Below are 25,341 nucleotides of genomic sequence, written 5' to 3'. Positions count from 1 at the left end.
TCTTGATGCATATGTTCAGTTGCAGAAAAAAGTTTCCATTTATCAGATTTATCAGATTTATCCACTGGCCTGGAGCATTGGGCCATTAGGGCTGGATGATACGTAAAAAATATTTGATTGATGATATTGTGATATCTGATTATATAATACCAAGCTGACTCACAGAATAAATTAAAATTACTGATTTATTTAATAAAAAACAGAATATTAAAAAATATATAGATTTTATGTGTTTTAATTGGAATTTTATTGAGTTAGAACAACGGAGTTGCCAACACTGGAAACTCTGATAGAAATTAAATCATTAAATAAAACTTCAGAAACCAGTGCAGTTTTACATAGTCTAAAATGTACATTTTTTTAAACGATATAATTTTTACTAAACTGCAGATCGAAATAAAAGAAATGAGATAAATCACTGCTTATTCCGAATTTATACAGAATGCAGTGAATTTTTTAATCGCCAGAGCAAAACAAATGTTTTGCAATGTTAAATTTAGAAATAATTTGACAAAATTAAAATGATAAAGATGAATGTTATTGGATAGAGAATTTGTCTTACCACAGCATAAACGGACATATTGCAACCAGCTGTTACAGCAATCTGCAATAATTTTTTCTTTAAGTAACAAACAAAAAAGAAAGAAAGTGTGCATAAACAAGATGTTTATTTGGTATTTAATAGGCCAAACTGGCTTTTGGCTATTGAAAACAATAACCATAACCATCTGAAATTAACGGCAGTAACTGCACAGTAAGTAGCCTACTTACTGGTTTTTTTTTTTTGGAAAAAAAAACAAACATCGGCCGGTTCCGATTTATCGCTGGTCAACCGGTGCATCCCTAACGCTAAATAGGGATGCCAGGGACCAGTTTGTTGACAAAATCAGCACTATTAACGGTTTGGATCCCTATGAAATTCCCAACAAAGAGTGGACCACTGACGACGACTTGCTGCCGCACTTTTGCATTACAGATATCTTCGGCTACCTTGTTTGATTTGTGAGCGCCTACACTTCAGAACAGTTCTGAAGTCATTGGAGTCTCATGTGCAAATGGATGGGTTCAGGAGCTGCAGATCATAAAGTCTGCAAACAGTGGGAATACAGTAATCCAGACAAAGGTGAGCTGCGCTCCACCTAGTTGCTAGTTTAGTAACCGTTGTAATCTATGCGTTTCAAAAGTGTAGCTAGTAGCTGTCAACCCTCAACCCTAAAAAAAAATAAAATGTTTAAATTTCATTAAAAGACAAATTAAATTTGGGTGAAACTTGTTTACTGTTTTTCATAATTCGATTACTTGTAGAAAAACTTTAAACACAATTGTAAATGCGTATAAAGAATGGCATTTGCTTTATTTTTAGTCATAATTTATTTATTTTTTTAATTGGCATATTTTGTGTTTTGCTTTGGTACCGACATTGGTACCGAGAACTGTGGATTTTCACTGGTATCGGTACTGAATACTGACATTTTGGTACCATTACAACACGAGTCTATGGTCCACTTTATTGTTGAGCCCTGCTTGATACTGTTTGCATTGGGTTCTGGCTGAAGTACTGCAGTAGGGGAAACTCTATCAGTGCACACAGGGAAGAGAGTGCATTATTAATGCTCAAGCTGTGTGTTCTGTCTGACCCTGACCAGTCTTCTTGTCTGCCCAACAAAGTGGCATTTTCCCCTATAATTCATCACAGTGGCTCATGTTGTGATCTCATGCATGCATGATCTCTGCCATCTGGTTCTCTCTCCATAGTTAAAACAAAGACAAGGGATTACTTTTACTATTATCAGCATATGAGAGAGAAAAGCAGATTCTGCCTAATGCAGTCTGCCAACCTATAATCTCTGTCACTCTACATGATTTTTGTTTTTGTGTTGATAATCATGAAAGATCTTGCATCACTCCTTGTGTAAAAGCAAAGTCGCTGTATACTAGCTGAATGAAACTAAAAAATTAATCTTAGTATAGTTTCGGGGTCAAGGGTCAGAGCGATGACCTAGTTGGCTGGTTTATTTCTTTTATCAGCTTTGCCTTAACGACATAGCATATTGTTTGCATATGTGTGTCTGAACGTTGGTCTATAAAGGTTTCTTATCTGGTCTTACGGGAAACAGGAATTCAGTGTTTTATGTTCTGTGGAGTTCATTTGCATTGTGTTGCTGTATGGATGACTGATAACTGATGAAATGTTGGCTCAATTCTACCTGCTAAAGCTATCGATTGATGAATCAAGTGCAATTTGAGAAATACATTTTTATTTTTCCTGACATTCTGTGATAGGGTGTAATGTAACCATTTGAGCAATGGCTCTCTCTGAGCAGAATAGGCCTGTGCTGACAGAGCTGTGACACAGCAGTTAATGCACAACTCATGCCTAACACTGTCAGGTGAGGGGTTGATTTGTCTGCGTTTTAATATGACCAAAACATTTATGTTTCCTAAATATCTGAAAATCAAAAAATAGTAGAAGTGTTAATAATAATAATAAAAAAATGTATAATGCATTCTGAAAAAAAGTAAATATCTATAATTTAGCTGTCTGATCTCACACTGATGTCACACCTCTTGTCAGAATGTGTCTTACTCAATATTTCCTGATCAGTCACCTTTTTGAATACAGATAGACCTGTTTTCATTTGACAGACCCTGCTCTTCCCCATTCCTGTGCGTGTGGACGGGAGTTCGACAGAGGGATTTCCCCTCTAGGCAGTGATCTGCTGTCCAGATCAGTCAGCGGAACTCTTCTCATTATTGAACCACACGCTGTCATCATAGGAATTTGCATGGCCCTATCTAACCTGCTCTCAGACCCTAAAAATTAACCACACTGTTTTTGCTACATTGCTACCTTTTTGTATGAGGATAAAATATATTGATTAGCTAACCTCTATGCTGTTCATCAGTGTCCTGTCCTAAATGAACTGTACATGCAGTTTTTTCAATGACTGCCACATTTGTATGCACAAAGTTTTAGGTTTCAGTTTTAAGTTTGATACTTACAAGCAGTTGTTGCTTCATGGCAGACTACTGCCCAACAGCCTATGTGTTACTGTGTCACCAAAGTGTAGACTTGGAAGAGTACCACAAAGGCTTAGAGTGGCATTTAGCACAAGGAAATATAAGCTCCACCTTCCAAGCTGATATATTGTGATTGTATGTCTGCCTAGTCTAGCTCTCAAATCAATATTTTAAGTGCCCAAAGTAGTCAAAAAGTGTGATTGAGTACACATCCTTTTTTTAAGGTGTTCCTCCACTGCTGTGGTGTTTGTGTGTGTGTTATTTTCTTCAATTTAACTTGACTCTGGACAGTCTTTGTTTCCTTGGCTTCAGGCTCCGGCCCTTGGCCTTGGCAAAACAAAAAAAAAACAAGCCCCTCCTTGTCCCAGTAAAGTAGCTCTTTCTGTCTGTTTGTTCCTTTGGCTTTGTTATCATTCGTAAAGACTGTGTCTCACTGACTTAAAAGAAAAGTATAAGTGTAAATATAGGTGAAAGACATAAATGCTTATGTGTGAGAATATTTGGGGGTCCCGGACGTGAAGGGTTTTGTTAATGTGTGTGTGTCTTTATATACAGGAGGGTGTGAGAAATTGTTTTGAAGGTGAAGCTTGGTGAGTGTCTAGTCCTTTTTTGTGGCTGTTCTGGTGTAACAGGAAGTTAGATGAACTATTCGTATCTCACATGTGGCCTAAGCAGAGGAAGACTGGTTGTGAATGTGTGCGTTGTACACAGCTGACAGTTGCTACTGCAAGCCGCCTTCTCTGATCATTTGTTTTTGGAAGTATATAAAAGAGTAATCACTTATTTCGATTAAACGAAGTTAAAAAGTTATAGCATCTTGTAGTAATTTACAATTTATTAGTACCATTTCATCAGTTATAGTCTGATATTAGTTGTTTTTATTTCAAATGTCTTAATGTGTTAACAACAGCAATGTAGAGAAATCACAGACAGGGCTTCTTTTTGATGGCATTGTCTATCGGTCCAACCCTAATACCTCACTACCACTTCTCATCACCTCAATGCCATGAATCCCCTGAACCACCCATTGTGAGATGCAGTGAGAAAGCATATTTCATTAGCTCAGAGTTTTACTAGTCCACTAGTTTGAACAAGTAGTCGACTGCTGAATTACTGCATGTTTGAGTATCTCTGTGTGGACATTCTCCACGAGCTAGATTCGGTAACGCATAATGGGCTTTAAAAGACAGAAAGAGAAAAGCACAGCCTGTTCCTCTTGGGTTTGCTGTGTGGTCTGTGTTTGGCTCTTTAGATGTGCAGTGTAAATATGAGCTTTTATCCGCCCCTGTGATTGAGCCGCAGTGTCATTGAGCGCCGCAGGAGCCCTGAGTAGTAATTATAGCTAATGAGACGCAGGTAGTCTGCCTAACACTTAACACTCCTATAAATAAGACTTTGGCAGCCTGTGTGGTTTTTGTTTTAGCTCTGGCGTACCTTTCTGAGCTTGTGTGTAGGGGACAGTGTGCAACTGAGTTTATATAATCACCGTTTGGATGAATAAATAAATGACTTTGGTGGGAAGCTTAGCCTACCGCCTAAGAAGAGTCCTGCAATCCTGGCTCAAGTTGAGTCCGATTCCACCAGACCTGGTTTACACCCTCAAGCATACATTTTATATGTTCGAGAAGAAAAGGCGTGGATGCATAACTTCCATTTTCAGATGTCTAGGATTTCTACTGTACATGTTCATGTTGACATTTGGTGGAGTGAGTTTGTTTCTGATCCTTTGATGCAGATTGAATTATTTTCCTGCTGATTTGCCGCCTAATGATCTTTTGCTACTTATTTCTTAAATTTTTTTTTTTCTTTTCTCAGATTGACGTGACCTGACCCCGCTGGCCTGCTGCTCAGTTTGACACAATCCCCGTCCCCCCAAGCTCTATGGCCCTCGGGTATGTCTGCCACACCTCTTCTTCTGCTTTTATCTACTCACAGTATATTTTGTGTTTTCTTTGTCCTGCTTTTAACCTTGTCTTTCACATTAAATGGATAATTCATTGGAAAATAAGAATTGTCTTAATTTACTTAGCCTCATGTTGTTCCAAACCAATGTGATTTTGGTTAATCTTCAAAACACAAATTAATATATTTTTTAATGAAACCAAAGATGTTTCTGTTCCTCCATTCACAGTCCAGGAAACCAAAACTTAAAGGATCCAGAAAGGTTATAAAGGTGTTTAAAAACAAATCCAAGGCTTGTGAAGAGATACAATGCATTAAATTCTGAAAAATGTAATGTAGGTTTTTATTACATCCAAACAGTCATCAACATCATGCATCACATGCTAGGGCAAACCTCATTGTTTTTGTGGAGCATGTGAGTGGAATGACATGAGGGCAGATGTTGGCAATTTAATTCTTTTGGGTAAACTATCCCTTTAATTCTACAACTATAAATAAAACTAGATGTGAATCTGTATCAATATTTCACAACTCATGCCCATGTACATGATTCAACAGCAGCATTTGAAACAGGATATGGGGCTGGTTACATCCTGGGAGTTTTTGCGGATGGAGGCTTAAGCAGAATCATGTTGAGTAAAGTCAAAATTGCAGTATAATAGTTACATCATATTGCTTTACGGATTGCTTCATCAAAAACACAATCATCTAAGTCTGTGCAGATGGTCTCACTGTTTTATTGAGAAGAGGAAGAAAATTATTTTGGGAAGTCTGAATAATCAAAGGAGGGTAGCCACAGTGCAGTGGTTCTGCAGTCATCATTAGTCAGATGTAGGGCTGGGTGATATGGACAAATAAAAAAATTTTGGTTTTATATTTGGTTTTCATATTACAGGTTTGTGTTGCATGACTTTGATGCGTTTCTTCAGCACAGTTTGCAGTGTGGGCAAACTGATAATAATGCATTAATAATGCACAATAACACATTTAGACTGAATTAACCTGTCTGAAGGCCTGTTCATATCAAGATGATTGTCAATAAAATGAATGACTGTTAATGCAGCAGCTTAGGCTGACTTGAATATTTGCATAAAACTATGACTTAGATTTGATCACGAAAAGACTTTTTTGCTATGACCAACTCTCTTGTCTCTGCACTCTTTTATATGGTTTTATAATATACCATAAATAATGCAAAAATCTAAAAAGCTGTTGGAAAAATGCAAATACTGTTTGGATGTTCAAGCGGGTGTCAGAATCAGGAGGTGCACAGCACTTTGTATGCCAGTGTAAATGTGAAGTTTGGGGTTTTCCATAAGCAGCACCTACTGTAATAGGGTAAATTAGTTTTTTTTTTTTTCATTATTATGTTACTATTTCTACTACTGTATTTTCCAGACTATAAGTCACACTTTTTTTCATAGTTTGGCTGGTCCTGCAACTTATAGTCAGGTGCGACTTTATGTATCAAAATTAATTTGACATGAACCAAGAGAAATGAACCAAGAGAAAACATTACCGTCTCCAGCCGCCAGAGGGCGCTCTATGCTGCTCAGTGCTCCTGTAGTCTACACTGAAAACATAGAACACCCTCTCGCAGCTTTAGACGTTAATGTTTTCTCTTAGTTCAGAATAATTGTGACTTATAGTCCAGTGGGATTTATTTATGTTTTTTTCCTCATCATGACGTATTTGTGGACTGATGCAACTTATACTCTGGTGCGGCTTATAGTCCAAAAAATACGGTACTTAATTAATAGTGTTCGTATGCTGAATTGAATCTTTGCATTCCAAATCCAATTCCAGTACATTTAAAAAAATCACTTTGTTGCAAGAGTAAATGGTTTTGTATACCCCTGTAAGACTACAGTAACAAGACAGAGTTCTTCTCATCACTGTCGAAACTGTGTGGGATGTTTCTCCATCAGATTAGCCCTGAGTCAGCCAGTGAGGTGAAGGAGGTGAGTTTGTTTAGTGTTAAATAAAGACCCTGTTAGGAACAAGCTGTGAGAACTGTGAGCAACAGCTTCCTGTCAGTTGGCCGTTCATCTGTTGAACGTGTGAAAACCATGTAAGACTAATGATTGACAGTTGTCCTACATGTGGTTTAACGATGTTTGTATTGTATTTTGATGTATGTGTGTAATATACGTTTCCTAGCTTGAGTAGTTCTCTTAATCTGCCGTAAATCACTTTCGGGTTAAGGGGATATACCGGTCTAACAAGTTTGATCTTTGACCTCTTATGTGTTTCTCACATTCTTGCCTGATGACGGCTCAGGCCCCATGGAAAAACAAACTGCGTCAGTCAACCCCAAAACCAACAAGACCTTGAACAGAGCAGCAGGTGAACAAGAAGAGACGGAGGGGTGTAAATTAAACACAAACGAATAGTATCAGAAGATAACATTTTGTGGCCACTAGAAACGGCATCCTGTGCAAGACGGGAAACATGAATCAGGAACAATCTGCAACTAAACAGTTTTGAGCAGAGCCTGTTTCCTAAGAAAAGAGATGGCTGAGATGTGTGTTCATACAATAGCAGGACTTTATGTGGTGCCTAACTGGTGTAGATCATAGATCACTGCATCATTCACATTGCCATGCTGCCCGTGCAACTGATCCTGAACCAGCCGGTGTCCAGAGAGTCGACACTCTGCAACATTTTAAAGCGCTGATTCAGGAGCAGTTTCATCTTCAGTTTACTGTGCAAGCTGGTTTTCCTGTTTTGTCTTTGTGTTGCTGTAAGAGAGCCGTGTTGAGCATTGTTCCTGCTGCTTCCCCTCTGACATTCCTGTGCTGATTTGAATCTGGGGCTACCTCTCTTTCTCTCTCTATTGTTTACCCTCACCATCATGCTCAGCTTGACTGCAGCCACCCTTCGGGCCGGGTACATGCACATGGGTGCACCGAGACAGACGGCAGTCCAACATTGGACTTTACTTAGGATACTTATTTGGAAGGATTCTTCTGTCAAAAATGTTAATTATATTATCATTTACTCACCCTCATGCTATCCCAGATCTATGTGACTTTTATTTCTGAGGAATCTCTGGGCATCTCTGGGTGATGCTTCATAAACTATGCAAAAAGAACATGACCGTAATGAATTGGTGGGTGAACCAATGTCTTCTGAAGCGAAACAGTAAATGCTAGTATTTAAACTGGAAATCATCACTTCTTGCTAACTGACAGAACATTATGAATATCAGTTATAGACTGTAAAAAAAGATGGATGATGCATCTTCACTTCTCCTCAACTAAAAGCAAACTTATTAGAAAAACTAACTTTTGAAAATACTTGTTATAAGTAATGTTAAGCTAAAATAGTTAAAATGATGGAAACCATCTTTGGGGAAATGTTGTTTCAAATTATTTATTTTTTTTGCCTGCGCCCATTTGTCTACATGGATAGAGTGAAATATATATGACCTACTGCAGCCAGCCAACAAGGAGCAATCAAAATGTTTTGGCTTTACTTTTCAGTATGTGTGCGCCACACTTGATGTCAACATGCTGTGATGTAAGAGCTTTGTGAAACACAGAGGGCCATCACTTATCATGCGAGTTTCAAATCAGGCTTACATCATGCTTTATTGTTTCTGGCTTAAGAAGTTTAATATATATGGGGTTTTTTTCCACAAATATCTATTGTTTCACTTCAGAAGACATTTGATTCATCAACTAGGGTTGTATGGATTACAGCCATGCTTGATTTGCTTTGTTTTTTGAGGGTCTAATCAACTTGCAACTCACAGAGATGGATTCTTTTTCTTAAAAGCTCTGTTTGTGTTCCACAGGAGAAAGTCACACATCTGACACAGTATGTGGATGAGTAAATGATGAATTTAAATTTTTGATATGACTTAACTTTACCATGAAGCCCTTCCTTCTATTTTCAGCTTTGTTGTATTTCTTTAGTGCACTTCAGTGTACTGAAATTGTGTATTATCTTGATATCAGATTGGGGTTACCAGCACATGGTGGCTGCAGATCATCTGTTGATAGGTGACCCACATTCATCAGTGTATCTTTTGACTTCTTCTCTACCCCTGACCCAAATGGTACCTTCAGCCATTACAGTCTTCCTGTGCCATTTAGGACTGGGTCGCCATGACTATATCATCACTGCAAATGTAGGCCACTCTGTCTGAACCTTTTTATTTAACTTTAAAAAAAATTTCCACGCATTAAATTGTGGAAATCTATCCACAACATTTGATTTTTATTTTGTGCTTTGGAGAGACTTGCACCGTAGTACCAGTTTCTTCTCTTTATCTCTAAATGATATACATGCTTATACGTGTCATTTGTAAGAAAATAAATAAAACAAATTAAAACAAGAGCATATTTGTTTCACCTTGTCCTGAGGGTTGCTGGCATTGCCTTTATCCACCCCTAGATGGCAGACTTGTAAAGAGATTTGAGCGATGGACAAACACACACACACACACACACACACACACACACACACACACACACACACACACACACACACACACACAGAGAGAGAGAGAGAGAGAGAGAGTTGACTCAGTCTAAACTTATTCTTCTTGTTCTCATGCTTCTTAAAGCTTATGTAACACTATTTATGTGTGTTGGTCACTAGATATCAAAGAGCTTTTTTTGCCAGAAATGGGCAAAACGGTCATAAAAAGACACTTAATAGATTATTTTGGGCCACTAATAGCAATCTGTATGCATATGCATATGAAAAGTTGCATGGCTTGCCTGACATGTTCACACGGTGCTTAAGGGTGTGAGCTTTTCCTGTGAATCATTTGCTCACTTTTCTGTTATGTCATTCTATGTGAGATATGATTCTTGTGAACGAATAAGGTTATATCAGGCCACAGTACCGAGAACTTTCTGTATGGTGTTGAGGTCATTTCCTCCTTCTGGAGTTCCTGTCTGCCCTCCTGGTGGTGCCGTGAAAGTTTTGTATTTTGACTTGTCCCTCACCCATAACACTGTCTCTTCAAAAGAGCTTTTAAAAAACTTCTACAGTTTGAACTAATTACAAAATACATATATTCTACTGTTCGAAAGTCTGGGGTTGCTTAAATATATTAAATGTGTGTGTGTGTGTATATATATGCATGTGTGTGTGTGTGAATATAATGGTATCATCTGTTAGGTCACTTTTTAAAAGGTTTTAATTGTAAATGTTATTCAAACTATTTTCCATATTAAGTTAGAGTCAATATTACAATGTCCATTGACATCAAAGGTAGCTTGCTCATTTGAATATGTTACAGTGAATCAGCAGAAAGGCCGGCCTTATGAAAACTGCTTCCCAATGCAAACATTCCCATTGATTTACCTCAGGACACCTTATGTTTGTCCAGCCAACTAGAAAGCTCAAATATTTCTCTTGTATCACTGTATAAATATTGCAATATGCTTTTTATTTTACCAGAATAAAGTTTGGACTTGTATGAGTGTGCAGTTAAGCAGATCGAACATGTCACATAAACTTGTTTACCCACTGCCCTGCTGTAAACTGGAAGTGAAACCATCAGTGTTTGTGTGTGTGTGTGGGCGTGAGACATTTTGAGTGTTTGACAGCATGCCTTCTGAGCAATTCTTTATTATTTTTTCCCTCTGTGGACGGGAAATATGTAAGGGAAGTTATAGATAGATTTGTGCAAGAGGGGAATGCGAAGAGCAGCTCTAGTTTTAAACCTGATAAAAATTATCAGAGCATAGCAGCATGCTGAACACGCCACGCCTTCACTTTTTGTTATGCCCTCTTTAGCCATCACACAGATGAGTCTTCCTCCCTCCCTCCCTCCCTCCCTCCCTTTAGAAAGGAAAAACCTCTGGGCGTGGTTGATAGCTGCTGTGTTTTGATTGGATGCTCTCCCAGGCGTACATTATCACCCGTTGGACATGTCCTTGCTCCGCCCAGATAACACACTCGAGTTGAAAGGCTCCACCTACTGTTGTCAAATCATCACATCAAAGTGTTCAGTGCATCCTGCATGAACAGACAGGTAGTAAGGTTGGCCTCTCGCTGTGTGAAAGCTCAAGTGAACTTTAGGTTACGTTTTGCAAAGTGCTCACAGCAGGCCTGTGGCATTTGGAATGTAGGGAGGTGGAAGAACGCAGTGACTGGATCTACAGGTGCTCACTTTTACCTAATTCCAGCGTTTGTCGTCTTGGATTTACTGCCAACAGCTTCTGCACTACGATAAGAGATTGTTTCCACTTTGTCTGGGTGCTTGTGTGTGTGTGTATATAGAGACTTCTAGTTTTAACTGAGACGACAAAGAGGAACCTGTGGTGAAGTCCAAGTTTGACAAGCTGTGGTTTAGCTTGGGCGGAGAAGCTGTTCTGCGGTCGTCTGTCCTGTCCAGGCGGCCTGATTCCTCAGAGGTGATGGTGGGTGGCAGGGCCGTTACCGTGCGTCCACACAGGCGCCTGGAGTGAAAGTGTCTCAGTGCAAACATGGAATTCCTCAAGAGCCTCGTTCCCACGGTCATCTCCGGGGATGGCGGGCTGCCGGCGACGGACACGGGGGTAGTGTGGCCACGGGAGACTGGCCCTCGGTTGCTGAGGATGAAGAGGCTGGTTTCACAGGCCAGTGAAGAGGAGCAGGATGGATCCAGTCTGACTAACCGTCCAGCAGTCCGTCTTCAACGACATCGTGCTAAAGGTACGGTCAGGAAAGAGGAAGGGACGGGTATTCAAACATTCATTTAACTGTCTGTCGCAGAGAGGAATGTTTGATTAGGAGGTGTGTCTGCCAGTTGTCGTGTTTGTACCATTTTTTTTTATTTTTTATAGTTCAGCTGTGATCTAAAATGAATCGCAGACAATAAGCAAATATTTTATGTAACTGAACTGTTTGCAAAATCTTAAGTTGGTCATCAGTGAAAATTATTCAGATATTGAGAGAAATTATAGAACCAGGAACTTTTTAACGTATTTTATGCAATACAAATGCAGATGGCAAATTACAGTACATGTGTGTGTTGTTTTATTTTATTTATTTATTTTGCATCCAGGGAGCAGTATTCTCATGAGTGAAATAATATCATCACTCTGACTTTATGGGCACTGAACCAGCTTGGTATTGCATTGAAACAGGACTACAATGATGTATTTGTCAAAGTGAGTTATTGTTAGCATTGCTATTTCCACCCTTGAGCTATGACAGCAAGACTCAAAATAATGTTACATATGGAGTCACCATATCTCAGAGGTTATAACATTTATACTGCCATTCAAAGTTAAAGGTGTCATTGAACATAATTACTAGTATTAATCAAATTATTATTACCATTATTAACATTATTATTATTTTGGCTAGAACACATTAAATTGATCATAAGTGAATAATAAAAAATGTTTCTTGTGCGTCAGCATATAAGAATGATTTCTGAAGAATCATGTGACACTGAAGACTGGAGTAATGGCTGCTCAAAATTCAGCCATTACAGGAATAAATTACATTTGAAAATATATTTAAATAGAGACAGAGCTATTTTAAAATGTAGTAAAATATTACAAAATTGCTGTTTTTACTGTATTTTTGATCAAATAAATGCAGCTTCTGCAAGCATAAGATGATTCCTTTTTTTTTTTTTCTTATATAAAATTTGACTAACCCTAAACTTTTGAAAAGTAGTGTATGTATACTAGTAGGGATAATGTCAATGCATTGCTAACTGGAGAAATATAATGCTCTTCTGATCAAAATGTACTCTTAAAGGTTTAGTTCACACACAAAGCATCCAAGGTGTGTATGATTTTCTTCTTTCAGACGAATCCAATCGGAGTTATATTAAAAATTGTCTTGGCTATTCCAAGCTCTATCATTGCAGTCAGCGGGTGTTTCTGTTTAACAGTCCACAAGATGTCAAATAAAGTGCGTGCATCCATAATAAACAGCTCTGGGGGAATCCATGCATTTTCATAAGAAAAATATCCATATTTCAAACATAATAAACCGTTTTCTCTCACTTCCAGTATCTGTCGTACTCTGAAGCTATTCTGGCAGATGATGTAGGATGTCGGCGTTGCGTAATTAGTGACGAATGTGGGAAGAGAGCAAAACAAAAAGCCGGTCACGAATTAGAAGTAAAAACTGAAAATTTTTACTGAAAAATGTTGGAGGAATTTAATATAAACCTAGAGGAGACTGGTTTTCTTTTGCTAAAGTAAAGAAACTTTGCTTCTTTTGCTCCTATGAACTAACTCGTGAGACTAGCATATCTCAAAGGTGCGCACACTGCGCATACATGCTGCGTCATATGCTGGAAAGGCTTCCTCAGATGACAGAAGTGAGAGAAGTGTTTATTACATTTGAAATATGCATATTTTTCTCGTAAAAATGTATTTATTCAGTACAAGAGGCCTTCATTCACCCCCAGAGAAGTGTGAAACATGTTTTATTATGGATGCACGCACTTTATTTGACGACTTGTAGACCGTTGAACAAAAACACCCGCTGACTGCAACAATAGAGCGCGGAATAGCCAGGACAATTTTAGATAAGAAGAAAGTCATATACACATAGGATGCTTCGAGGGTGAGTAAAACAAGCTAATTTTTTTTTATTGGGTGAACTAACCTTTTAAAGTGCCCAGTTTTGTTATGAATGATTTATTGGTGCATATTATTTCAAAGCAATAAGGATTAATCCTTCATCAAATGCTTCCCACTAACCAACATGCGTCACACATAGACTGCTTTAAATTATCAATTTATCTAGTCGTTTCCCGGTGGATAAAGTCACACCCTAATTTTTTCGATCACAAATCCAGTTTGATTTGGAAATCTGTCAGAATATGAAGGGAATTTGCTAAAGTTTTTCATTTGAACTTCAGTGTTATGTGAGCTGATGTACTAAAAAAGAAAAAGAAAAAAAAAAAGAAAGCAAAAGTTGACCCCGGATGCCTGTGTGAAAGTTAAGGAAGTCTTTGTTTTGTGAAGAGAGACTGATTGTTAAGTTGTCCTACGGCTCTGCATTTAATCAGGGAATACAGTGTTTGTTGATACGCTCATAACTTGGCTGCTGGAAGCACATGAATGCATTTTTGACCATAAATGTATTGAAGCTTCAGCAACGCTAGGGATAAATGAGGATCTTTGTGTGTCATTCATGGCTGATCCAAATACGACCACTCTTCTTGGTATGTCAGCTCCATGGTTACAGGAAAACAGTATGGGGAGTGTGATGTTGCATCACTGCATGTGACTCTGCATTCAAAATGCAAATTGACCACGATGCATTTAAATATGATGGAAAACACCAGTTCAGACTGTACTAAGATTTTTTTTTTTTTGGTGTTCTTTGATGGTTTAAGCCTGAGTATGTGCTGGTAAAATTATGACATGGGTAGTAGCCCGTGTGTGTGTGTGTGTGTGTGTGTGTGTGTGTGTGTGTGTAGGTGTTTACATTGCAACCAAACCACACCTCGCTCTTCCCAAATTGATGAGTCTTGAGTGTTCGGGTGAGGATTTGGGTTTTTTAAATGCACCTGCCAAGACACGCTAATTTTCCTAAGTGTGTTAAAATGCTCCGTACCAGTCACTCTTATTCAAGTAACTATATTTATTTTTAAAGTACTCCCAACTCAGTATTACTTAATCAGTTGAACTGATCAAAATGCAGTAATAATGTTAAATATTAGTACAACTGTTTTCTGTATTTGATATATTTTCAAATGTAATTCCTATGATGGCGGAGCTAAATTCTCATCAGCCAGTTCTGCTGCTTGATGTGTTTGTGGAAAGTGTGAAGATTAGTAAGCTCAAAGGACCAGTATTTATTTAAAATATAAATATTTTATGTTAAGTGTTTTACTGACACTTTTGTTACACTATCTTATTGACACTATCTTTGATAAATTAAATAATAATTTATTTCAAAGAAATACAATTAAATCTGTGACCCTAAAAGTGTATAATATGATATGCATTGTCTGCAGAAGTGGTTTAACATGTAAAACATCCACATATAAAGGGATTATAAAAAATAACATGCGATTTTCATGATGAATCTTTTTTTGTGAAAATGATGAACATTTTGCATATTCTTCAAAGGTATGTAAACTTATGTGCACAACTGTAACTGGTTATTTTTCAGTATGTTAAAATATATAATTGCGTTGCATATAAAATTTAAAGTTTCATTTAGTTTTTTTTAAAAAAAAAGCTTAAATTTGATGTTTAACAGTGCTTATTGTTTTAATTATTATGCACTCTTTTAAAAGTATCTCTAATTTATCTTATTGTTTTAATTATTAAACATTTTTTCTTTTGCAGTAACCAGTAATAATTTATAAATAATCAACCATCTCTTTGATTTTAGCCTGTAGTTGAACCTTGAACTTTTAACAGTAGGGATGCACCACATGATTTTTCATGGACGATACCGATTTTTTTTCTTTCTTTTTTTCTTTTTTTTTTACAAGCAAACTGGCCGATTCCAAATTCCTTTTTTTTAATTTTTAATTTTAATTTTTTTTTTAAGCAACAAACAAGAAAGAAGGAAAGTGTGCTTAAGATGTTTATTTAGTATTTAATAGGCCAAACTGGCTTTTGGCTATTGAAAACAATAACCATAACCATCTGAAATTAACTGCAGTAACTGCACAGAAAGTAGCCTACATTCAATACAAACATAGATGGTACAGACATCAGCATTTTTGTTTTGAATTGGGTTGAAACTACAGAGAACTGGCCTTAAGAAAAGATTAACTGTAACCATGTGAAATTGAATGCAGTAACTGCATAGTTCTACAATCCAAACAACAAAATCAATGCAGAGAGGTTTCTTAATCAGCATTCAGTATTTGTTTTAGTTTTTAAATTTGGTATTACATTTTTAAAAAAGGTCTTTACCACTGAGACTAAATAAAAGTATGCTATAGAAATACATTATTCCAAAATGTTAAAATCAAATAATGTTGGTGCGAATAAAACAAAGATGAAAGTGTTTCATTTGTCCAATAAAAAAAAAAAAAAATGATTGGGGTAATGATTCACATCTATATTTTTTTACTTGAGCCAATGAAAAATAAATACCTATTGTCTCAAGTAAAAATAATAAATAATCATCCTATACAGAACTGACATTTACTTCTGGCTTATCAAACATGTATGCAAGTTCTACTTTTCAACAACAACAACAAAAAGTTAAGTTTTGTCACATTTTAGTCTGTTTCTTTTCTCATCCAACACGTGAGAAGTTGAGCTGGTCATCCCTTCACTGTCCACTCGTTTGCAGGGCGAGGACAGGTTCACTCCCTGCTATCTGTGCCTCAGACTTGTAGCTTTGCACTTCCAGTGCTGAACGGCTGCCCGTGTCCTGGGCACAGATTTTGAAATACTTCCACACAAATGACATAGAGAAAGATTACAATGTAGTATGTGCACGCGTGGGCACTTCCGGAAAAATCAGTTGAAAAAAGACCAATAAATCGTCCGGTTCTGATTTATGGCCTGTCAACCGGTGCATCCTCATTTAGAAGCATATTCTCATTAATTGCTTTGATTTGTTTCTGAATGGATATTGAATGAGTCAGCTTTGCCTATATTTTTATTTTTTGCTTTGACAAGAACATTTTTCTATTTGGTTGGGTAGTGCCTGTTCCCAGCTGAACCTGTTTCTTCAGCTGGAAGGCAGCTTTACAGACACAATTACGTAGACTTGCCTTCTTCAGTGCATTTTGTAACTTATGTTCTCTGCTGCTGTTGCTGATATGATTGGTGTTTTGATGGTGCTTCTGTTTATTGTGTTGCTGCTTTGTATGTTGCTACATGCACATGAGCTGTATGCAGGAGGAGGAAGGATATGGCGACTCTGCAGTATGTTATGTGTCTAATATTGGTCCCCTTAAGGGCTTTCCAGGGCCACTGATCTGGAATCAGTGATCACAGAGTCAAACAGACACAGTAGCACTCCAACCACACCCTCTGTCTCTCTCGCTGTTACTGCAGTCATGTGATCAGACTGCACTTCAACTGCAATGGGAGTTTATCTTGGAAAAATTAGTGCTTGTGCATGTGGGGTTTTCTTTCAGGCAGAATGTGATTCATAATCAGGACTGGATGAGCAGAAATACAAGTTACGAACAGGCCACACATGTAAACTGTTCATAAAGTTGAACACTGGTTGACAAAGCTGACAAAAAATAAAATACAGATTTTTACAGTTTCATCAGCAATTAATTGTATTTATTTCCTTCATTTATTTTTGGGCTCCCTTTTATTACTTTGCTTTTGTTTGTTAGTTCATTGCTGCTTTCCTTCATTTTCTCATTCTTTTTCATTTTTTACTTTGCCTGTTTGTAAAGACTTGTGCATGGATAAACTGGTAGTCACCATTAATATAGCCATGGATGCTGGATTGGTGTTAAGAAAGAAATAAACAAACAAACTTTCCTTTTTCTTTTACTTTTACGTTTTTACCCCCCGTTTTTTTCCATCACATTTTGTTTGCTTTCTCTTTTGTTCGTTTACCTTCTTTTAATTTGGTTGCGCTTTAGTTCTGATTCATTCACTTCTTCCCTGAATTGTTTGTACACTTTACAATAACTCGCTCCATAACCAAATGCTTGGTTTCACTTATTTGATCAGTTTTTTTTCTTGATTCTCTTGTTCTTTCCATCTTACATTTTTCCTTTATACTTTCCTTTTTTTGATTAGGCTATTTGTTCATTTATTTTAATTGTTCAATTTCCTTTTTGTTTTTCATTTTCACGTTTTTGTTCGCATTCTATTTTGATTCCTTTCGTTCATTTGCCGTCTTCTGTTCATTCCTTTTGCTTTTGCCCCCATTTGTTTGTTTATATTTCCCTTCACTTATTCGCTCACCTTTCACTTGTTTGTTCTCTTGCCTGCTTTCGTTTTTTTTCTCCATTTTCTAGTTTTACTTTTGCTTATTCACACTTTCTTCAGTTTTTTCCCTTCAGTCCATTCCGCTTGATCTTACTTGTTGTGTTTGTTTCTCTTTTACTCTTTCACTTGTTCTTACATTTGTTCATTCTTTATTTCATTCAGTTTCTTTCTTTCTAGCATTTCTCTCTTGTCCTCTTTTACTTCATTTCTTACTTTGTTTGCTCTTTTCTTCTCTCTCTCATGACTCGGTGTACTGTATTTAGCTGTGTTTTTGGGAGGGAGGGTGTTATAGAGATCTGGTGCTGATGTGTGTGTGAGTGTCTCTGCTGACTCACAGGTGCAATCAGTGGAAATTTTAGGCTAGTTTGCCCACTGTAACTCTCTCTCTTTCTCTTCAGCACACTGTGTTTCACAGCTTTGCAGTAATGTCTCTTTCTGCAGAGTGTGTGTTTTGGTGCTGACAGGTGCGCTTGTTCCTGGCAAGGTGTGCAGTGTCCTGCAGTCTCTAGCTCGCACTGCTGCTAATACGGTGATTCAGCTGAAATGTTTCAGTGTGGTACAGACTCCTGAACACCAAGCGGTTCGTGCTAATTCATCAACACTTGGCTTCCAACATTACTGGAAACAATGTAGTTTTGTGGCCAAATCAGATTTGATAACGTAACTGCTGAAATTTCTACAGTTCTGTGATCACAGGTTTGATGGGATTGTTTGACCAGAGAGAATAATTTACATCAAGAGTGCAACCCATTGATACCAATGACTGTGTGTCAGTACCATACAGCCTCATTTTCATTTGTTTAAAATTCAATTTGGTGTCTGCTGTCTAGGTACATTACCCAAATGGACACCATACACATAAGCATTACACATAAGATGAGCTTTGATTTACACATCCAAACCTTGGATGGGTCCTTACAAGAATTGTACTGTTTGAAAATTATTATTATTATTTTTTTATATACAGGGAATTGTTTTACCTCTAGTAACCCATAATAAACTTTAGATCCTTAACAAGGAAATGTCTCAGATGTTTTTTTAGAAGGCAGTAGGTTCAAGTTTGTGCTATAGCTTCTCTGCACAGCAGTTGTCTGGACTTTGCATCATGAGAGATGAAGCTTCACATAATTACATTTACATTTATTTATGCATTTAGCAGATGCTCTTACCCATAGCGACTTACATACATTTTTACCTGTACCTGCATTCCCTGGGAATCAAACCCACAACCTTTTGCGCTGCTAACACAATGCTCTACAACTGAGCCACAGGAACATAAAACCTCTATCTGGAAAAAAAACTTCAGCAAATAGTACAATCTCAGATTTACGGTCCGTATTGATCAGCCTCTCTTTCTCTCTATCCCTCTCCTTGTTTTTTCCCTCTCCATCATTCACCCTCTGTTTGCCTTATTCCTTTTTTGGTTCCCCTTTTTCCAATCCTGGGTGCTATAATGCACAGAACAGGAAATGCACTCTCACTGTGGCCTCATGGGACTAAAAAGGCCTTTCACAGACTGTCTATCTGTCAGTGTATGCCCTGCTTACCAAAAGCACTTACAGTCTGTCTGTCTTCTGAAACATCAGCAGTTGATCTCTGAACAGAATCTTCCCATCCGGTTTCTGCATTAGATTTGATTAAGGATGAATATGCTGATCTGGATCAGAATCATGTTTAGATACTGTCTAGGCTTGGGTTTGATGAGTTGATGTGTTACATGATCTGGATCATGTAATGGAATGGAGTTTGAGTATATTTCTGATTTGTATGAGAATCTGGTTTAATTAACTTCGAAACTGGGATGAGGTTTGAGTCTACTTCCGATCTGAATCTGATTTAGGGATTGTAAACCTGGGATGGGGTTTGACCTTGATCAAAATCTGATATGTATTATTATTTGTTTTAGATATGGTACGTCTGGGATAGACTTTGACTTGAGGCGTTTCTGATCTAGATTAGAATCTGTTTTAGATTCTATAAATCTGGGATAAAGTTTGAGTTTATATGTTTCTGATCTGAATAAAAATCTGATTTTGTTACTATAAGCCTGTTTGTCTTTCTGATCTGGATCAGAATCTACTTTAGTAACTGATATGTGCGCTTCTGATTTGGATTTGGATTATTAGAATCTGATTTATTTACTGTAAAGCTTGAATGGAATTTGTTCTAGATCAGAATCTGGTTTAGCTTAGTTACTGTAAATCTGGAGTTTGGTTTGAATTGATGTTTTTGATCTTGTCCAAAATCTGGTCCTGTACGTCTAGAGTTGGATTTGACTCTGCATGCTTTTGCTGTATAATAAAGTGCTTGGTGACAGTCACACCCTGTTGACAATAGAGCAGCATTCCTGCAGTGTTGAGCAGGATTCTACTGTTTACTCAAAACTGTGTGTTTGAGAGAGAGAGATGGCAGTCTTTGGCCATCATGTTATTCTGGACTGACTTATTTTACTGGGTGTGGTGCATGCAGGAACAGTCAGTTTGCAAACCTAGCTTACACAAAAGTGACAAGATATACTGCTTTGTTAGTGCAGAGGGACAAAAACAGATAGTATTAGTTGGAAAGAGTTATAACTTAAATGTCAAGCAACATTCTTGTTGCATTGCCATGTTCTGTCATCATACACCTGCTCTCAGATCAGTGCATAGAGATAAACAGTGATCTCACTTTCACAGGAAGTGTTTAAAACTAACATTCCGATCAGTTCAGAGCCACAGGTTGAAGTTCTAGAAGATTGCGTGGAAACAGAAAGCTGAGAACTGACCTTTACAGAATTCTTAAGCCTTTATGGTCTTTTGCTTTCTTAATAATTATAAGGCGTCTTTACTCACTTGTACAGCATATTGGAGTGGCTAATTTCAGTGTATCCATGAGCGTAACTATGATGTAAGTAAGTAAGCTTTATTTCTATAGCACTTTTCACAGACAAAAAAGTCACAAAGTGCTTCACAAAATTAAATTAAAATATACACTTAACAGATATACTCATGCACATAACATACAAATATACACAGATACACAAAAACATACAAAACCATATTGCTAATTAAATGCTTGTCTAAGATGTGTTTGTCTGTGCATGTGCATTTGTTTATGTTTGTGTGGGAGTGGAAACTCTGCGCTGCAGTCTCCACAATACAGGCTTTTGTACCCAGTGTTTGTTTACGATGCTGCCTTCTCGCTTTGCATAATTGCAGCAGGGAGGGAGAGTCAAGTGATGGAGAGAGAGGTTGAAGGAGACGGATACAGAGAAAGAGAGGTGGGGGGAGGGAGAGAAAGAGAGATTGTGAGTGGTATCAGTGTAATCTGTTTGTTTGCACTCTTATCTTGTCTCAAGCCTCTGGCCAGATGATGTAATGGACTAATGTCTTTGTGATCAGAGGTGACAGGGCTTTGGAGACAGAGGACTGTTTTGTTTTTTCTTTTTTACTGGGTATCACCCACCTTACATTACCCTTATAGAATTTGATGGCACAGTTCAGTATAGCTGTATCATAATTGGATCATGACTGAAACTGTGCCGAAAGCACAAGATGTTTTTTTTCATACCTGTGGTATCAGTTTCTCTTCATGCTGTTTTTTCACTGTTGTCCCATATGGCATGTCATATAAGTGGGTCTCGGAAATACTGATTGCAGAGTTTCTGCTTTATATATGACCTGATTACTTCATTATTATTATTAAGTATGAAATAGCCTGTTAATGTTTTGTATTTATTATTTTAGTATTAGTATATATTTCTATAAACTATTGACTAATATTTTTAATAAACGTACATTTTTTTTAAAAATTTCATCTCTTATACACTACAATGTCCAACAATCCCGCGTGTGGCATGTGTACGGCTCTGGCATAGTAGGCTATCCCTGTTCAGCTATGTTCCTTCATCTTGGCTTAGCTTTCAATGTTGTTACGGGAAAGAATGAAGGTGATTGGTTGGTTCTTGTCACATGACCCGCGGTGCGCTTGCTGCATACTGAAAAGTTGAAATGTTTTTATCTCGATGTGGCTCGCACCGCGTCGCTTCCAAAAAGAGCATGCCTGCTGCAAAATGAGTGCGCAAAAGACACGATATGTGAATGGCCCCGAAAAATATACTCTCAACGATTTTAGTTCCAGTAAAAATGATGCAGAATGCTGCATCATTTTTACTGGCACTAAAATCATTGAGAGTATATTTAGAAAATCCAGCATATCACTCAGTTTGGGGAGCAGTGTAAAAACAAAGTAGTCAGAAGTATTTGTGAATGATTGATTAGCTTAAGCTATTTGTTTTACATGTTATGTCAGACGAGGGTGTGAGTCAGCTCTGTCTGTCTGATCTCACCACACTGCTCTCTCGTTCTTCAATTAATAGATCCGGACTGCCGCACCCTCTTCTGCAAGCAGGGCATTGGTTACATCATAGGTCAAGCATCACTCACTCCAGCTGTGTGTGTGGATGTCAGTGCGTCAATGAAAATTGCAGGGGCATGACTTTTCCAAACAGTCACCCTGCCTGCGTAATGTACAGGTTTTGAACCTTGGGGAAATTTTCAGTATTTTTTGACCAACAGTTTCCACTTTGGAATGGAATTAACGTAGATATGTAGTCTGGATCTGAAACATTCGGCAGATGCCCAGGCTTTTTGTGATTGAAGGAATGTCCTAAAGCAGGGTTCCCAAGTGAGGGTTTGTGAAGGAACTGCAGGGGGTTCATGAGTTGATGAAAAGTTATTGTCAATCAAATGTAACATTAAAATAAGCAAACAGGCCTTGCAATTCATCAAAATAAAACTAAAATAGCAGTATATTTAATTAAATCATGATTTAATTCTGCTTCTCACAAACTCCATCTCAGCAAGTTCTGTGAGTTTAACGTGCATTTGGGAACTCAATGTGAGCTAGGTGCACTTTATTTACATTAACATTTGCATAATTTCAAACGATTTCCTGGGTAGATGTTCACAGCATTTATATGTTATATATACCTATATTTCACCATAATACAAGCTTAAGGATTTGACATGTTACTTAAAAGCTTAATGATTTTACCATTATAAAGTGAAGAATGTTAGACTTGTGTAATATCTATAATGTAACTTGTAGTGTTGATTTGTTGTAAATGGTGAACCCAAGTGTGAACTTCCTTAAAAGTAACTATTTTCATTAGCAAGTAGTCTTTGTTCTTTGTAATTTTCAAATAATAACAAAATAAAACACTTAGCCTTCTAAGAGATTTAATGTGCAAACATGCCTTTGTTTTATTGATATATTACCTTCAAAGTATATATTTATTTATCAAAGGGGTTTAACTGACAAAAAAAGTTTGGGAACCCCTGTCCTTAAGGTCCATGCTGGCTTCCATGGCACCACAACATTGTCTAATTATTGTCTAATAAAAAAATAAATAAGCTGTGTAGATACTCAAACAAATATTTTAATGGATTATGAGAGTTTGATGGACTGTAATTGACATTGGACATGCCTCGTTTGCTTAAATATACTTCCGTTTATGCTTTTCAGCCATAGTGTTTGAGTCAGTGATACATCACCACTGTCTCACACACCTCCTCTTTGTCCCTCCCTCTCTGACTTTACAGCAGTTCCTGGTGACACATAAGTGTTTGTACAGGAAGTGTGCGTTTTCACAAGCCTCCAAAGAAAAGGATGGAGAAAGAGAGTAGAGAGTGGGGAAAGAGCAAGGCGGGAGTCATAATGACATGTATTATAAGTGCTGGAGTGAAGCCAAGCGGGCTAGCAGCGTGTTGATGACATCACACTCCCCTCCTTCTATTCTGCCATTGAAACAAATGCTCTCTTCACTGAGTGAGAGAGAGAGAGAGAGAGAGATTGAGGGAGGGAGAGTCAGCGCTGTTAAACCATATGGAGTGAATGAGAGCGGCCGTTTATCCGCTGGGCTCTAGGACCCATTGTGGACAGGAAGAGTTATGCGAGCGAGGGACCGTTGCTACTCTCTGCTGGGAGTCCATCCTCACCATTCCCTCGTTCACTCAGACACTCACACATTCCCAGATCAAAGTTTCCCCTGTGCGGCATTCCAGGCTGGATGGAGCGGATGATACTCCCGCAAGCAGTCTGAGGAAACAACATAGTCTTGTTTTTGTGTATTCTCTTGTCGCAGTTCATCTAGCTTGAGGTGCTTCCACTCTGTTGGATTCTCATGGGCCTTTCAGATCCTCGCAGCTGATCGGAGTGTGTGTGTGTGTGTTTGTGGATGTCAGTGCGCGTTCAGCAGCATGCACTTCTTCACAAGCCCAGATAGAGGCTGAAACTTTACCTGCCTGCAGGCGAGACGGGATGTGCGGGTGAGTGCGACGGACGTTTGGAGCACAGAGCCAGCGGGACTGGCTGGAGAAACCAGTGCCTTCTTTTTACCCACAGTCCTCTGGTGGCGTCATGCTGAGTCTGCAGGATTCTGTGTTCTTTGAGATCAGCATAAAGTCTCTGCTCAAGTCCTGGAGTGGGAACTGTGAGTAACACTAGCTGATGAATGCACCATGTGTTTTATTAAGATGTAATGTATAGCTTTTGTGAATATAGCCCAGGATAGTGCATGACGGTTCCTAAAAAGTGTTGGCTGCAACAGGCCCGCATACACACCCACTCCACTGCATAGATGCAGATCAGTGCGACACAATGTTGGTGAATGTTGCTGAAATTAGCTTTGGGTATGAGTTGTGTTGTGCTTGCAGAGCACACACTTGACCTAAAGGACGGGTCAACAAACATTTCACAGTGTCAATGACAGGTTTTGACTCTTTTCAACTCACGACACCATTCACAATCTCTCTCTCGGGTTTAAAGGCACTTCTCAGCGGTTCAGGTGTGTGTACGGCTGCTGACTCTGTGTTCTGCAGTTTGGCTCTGTCATCGTCTCCTGCTTCTCGCCAAGTTCTTCACCTTGTTCTCTGTCCTCCCTTCATCTGATGTCCTCTTTGAAGGTCTAGGGTTTCACGTGATGATGGTGTGACAGCAAAGGAAGTGGTGTGTAGGATAATGGGGGTATATAGCCAGTGAAGAGTCCGATCAATGAAAGGAAACATTAGCATTCCCAATAGAGAAAAAGAGCAATAGGATTGTTATAGGACTCTTTTTCACTTTGCATGAATTACAGTAATTTTCATTCAATTTATTTTGAGCTGAAATTATACAGTTCTTCCACTTATCATCTGTTATGAAAATGCTGTTCTCAGTGTTGTGTGATTATTTTATCCCTAAAGTTAGACAGTTTTTCACTTGCATGTCACACTGATGCTTGAGGAATCCATCCTCTATGTGAGCTTGTGCTTTTCAAAATGCAGCTGATTCCTTTCCGGATGTAGATGTTTTTTGTGGATTATTTCTCTGTATCAGTGGGCAGGTGTCATGTGCCGCAGGTCCAGATGCAGTTAAAGACCAATTCTGCATTTCATAGCCAAAATATTTCAACATTTTAGCACTTTTGGTATGGTTGTGATTTCCATTAGCTTTAACATCCATTATTGTTTTTTTTTTTTTTGTTGTTTTTTTGATTTTTTTTTTTCATGTTTGGAGAGATGAGAGATGTAGCTCATAGTCACTGTTG

The 25,341-nt window shown here is 38.0% G+C and overlaps 1 protein-coding gene across 8 annotated transcripts in view; it reads left to right on the top strand.

Moving 5' to 3' along the window:
• Positions 1-25,341, top strand: part of LOC113063306 (protein furry homolog-like) — a 91,990-nt gene that overhangs the window by 5,363 nt on the left and 61,286 nt on the right. For 2 of the 8 annotated variants that reach the window (XM_026233598.1, XM_026233597.1), the window contains exon 1: positions 11,373-11,580. In XM_026233598.1, coding sequence (XP_026089383.1) covers positions 11,373-11,580 — 208 coding nt within the window. Of the gene's footprint in view, positions 1-4,836; positions 4,914-10,874; positions 11,581-23,486; positions 24,247-25,341 lie in introns of those variants that run through there. The other 6 variants (XM_026233596.1, XM_026233602.1, XM_026233599.1 and 3 more) reach the window with 6 other exon arrangements.

The sequence above is a fragment of the Carassius auratus genome, chromosome 45 (genome assembly GCF_003368295.1).
Source record: "Carassius auratus strain Wakin chromosome 45, ASM336829v1, whole genome shotgun sequence".
In the NCBI taxonomy this organism is placed as follows: Eukaryota; Metazoa; Chordata; class Actinopteri; order Cypriniformes; family Cyprinidae; genus Carassius; species Carassius auratus.
The sequence above is the reverse complement of the archived record's forward strand: the minus strand, read 5'-3'. Positions and strand labels throughout refer to the sequence as shown.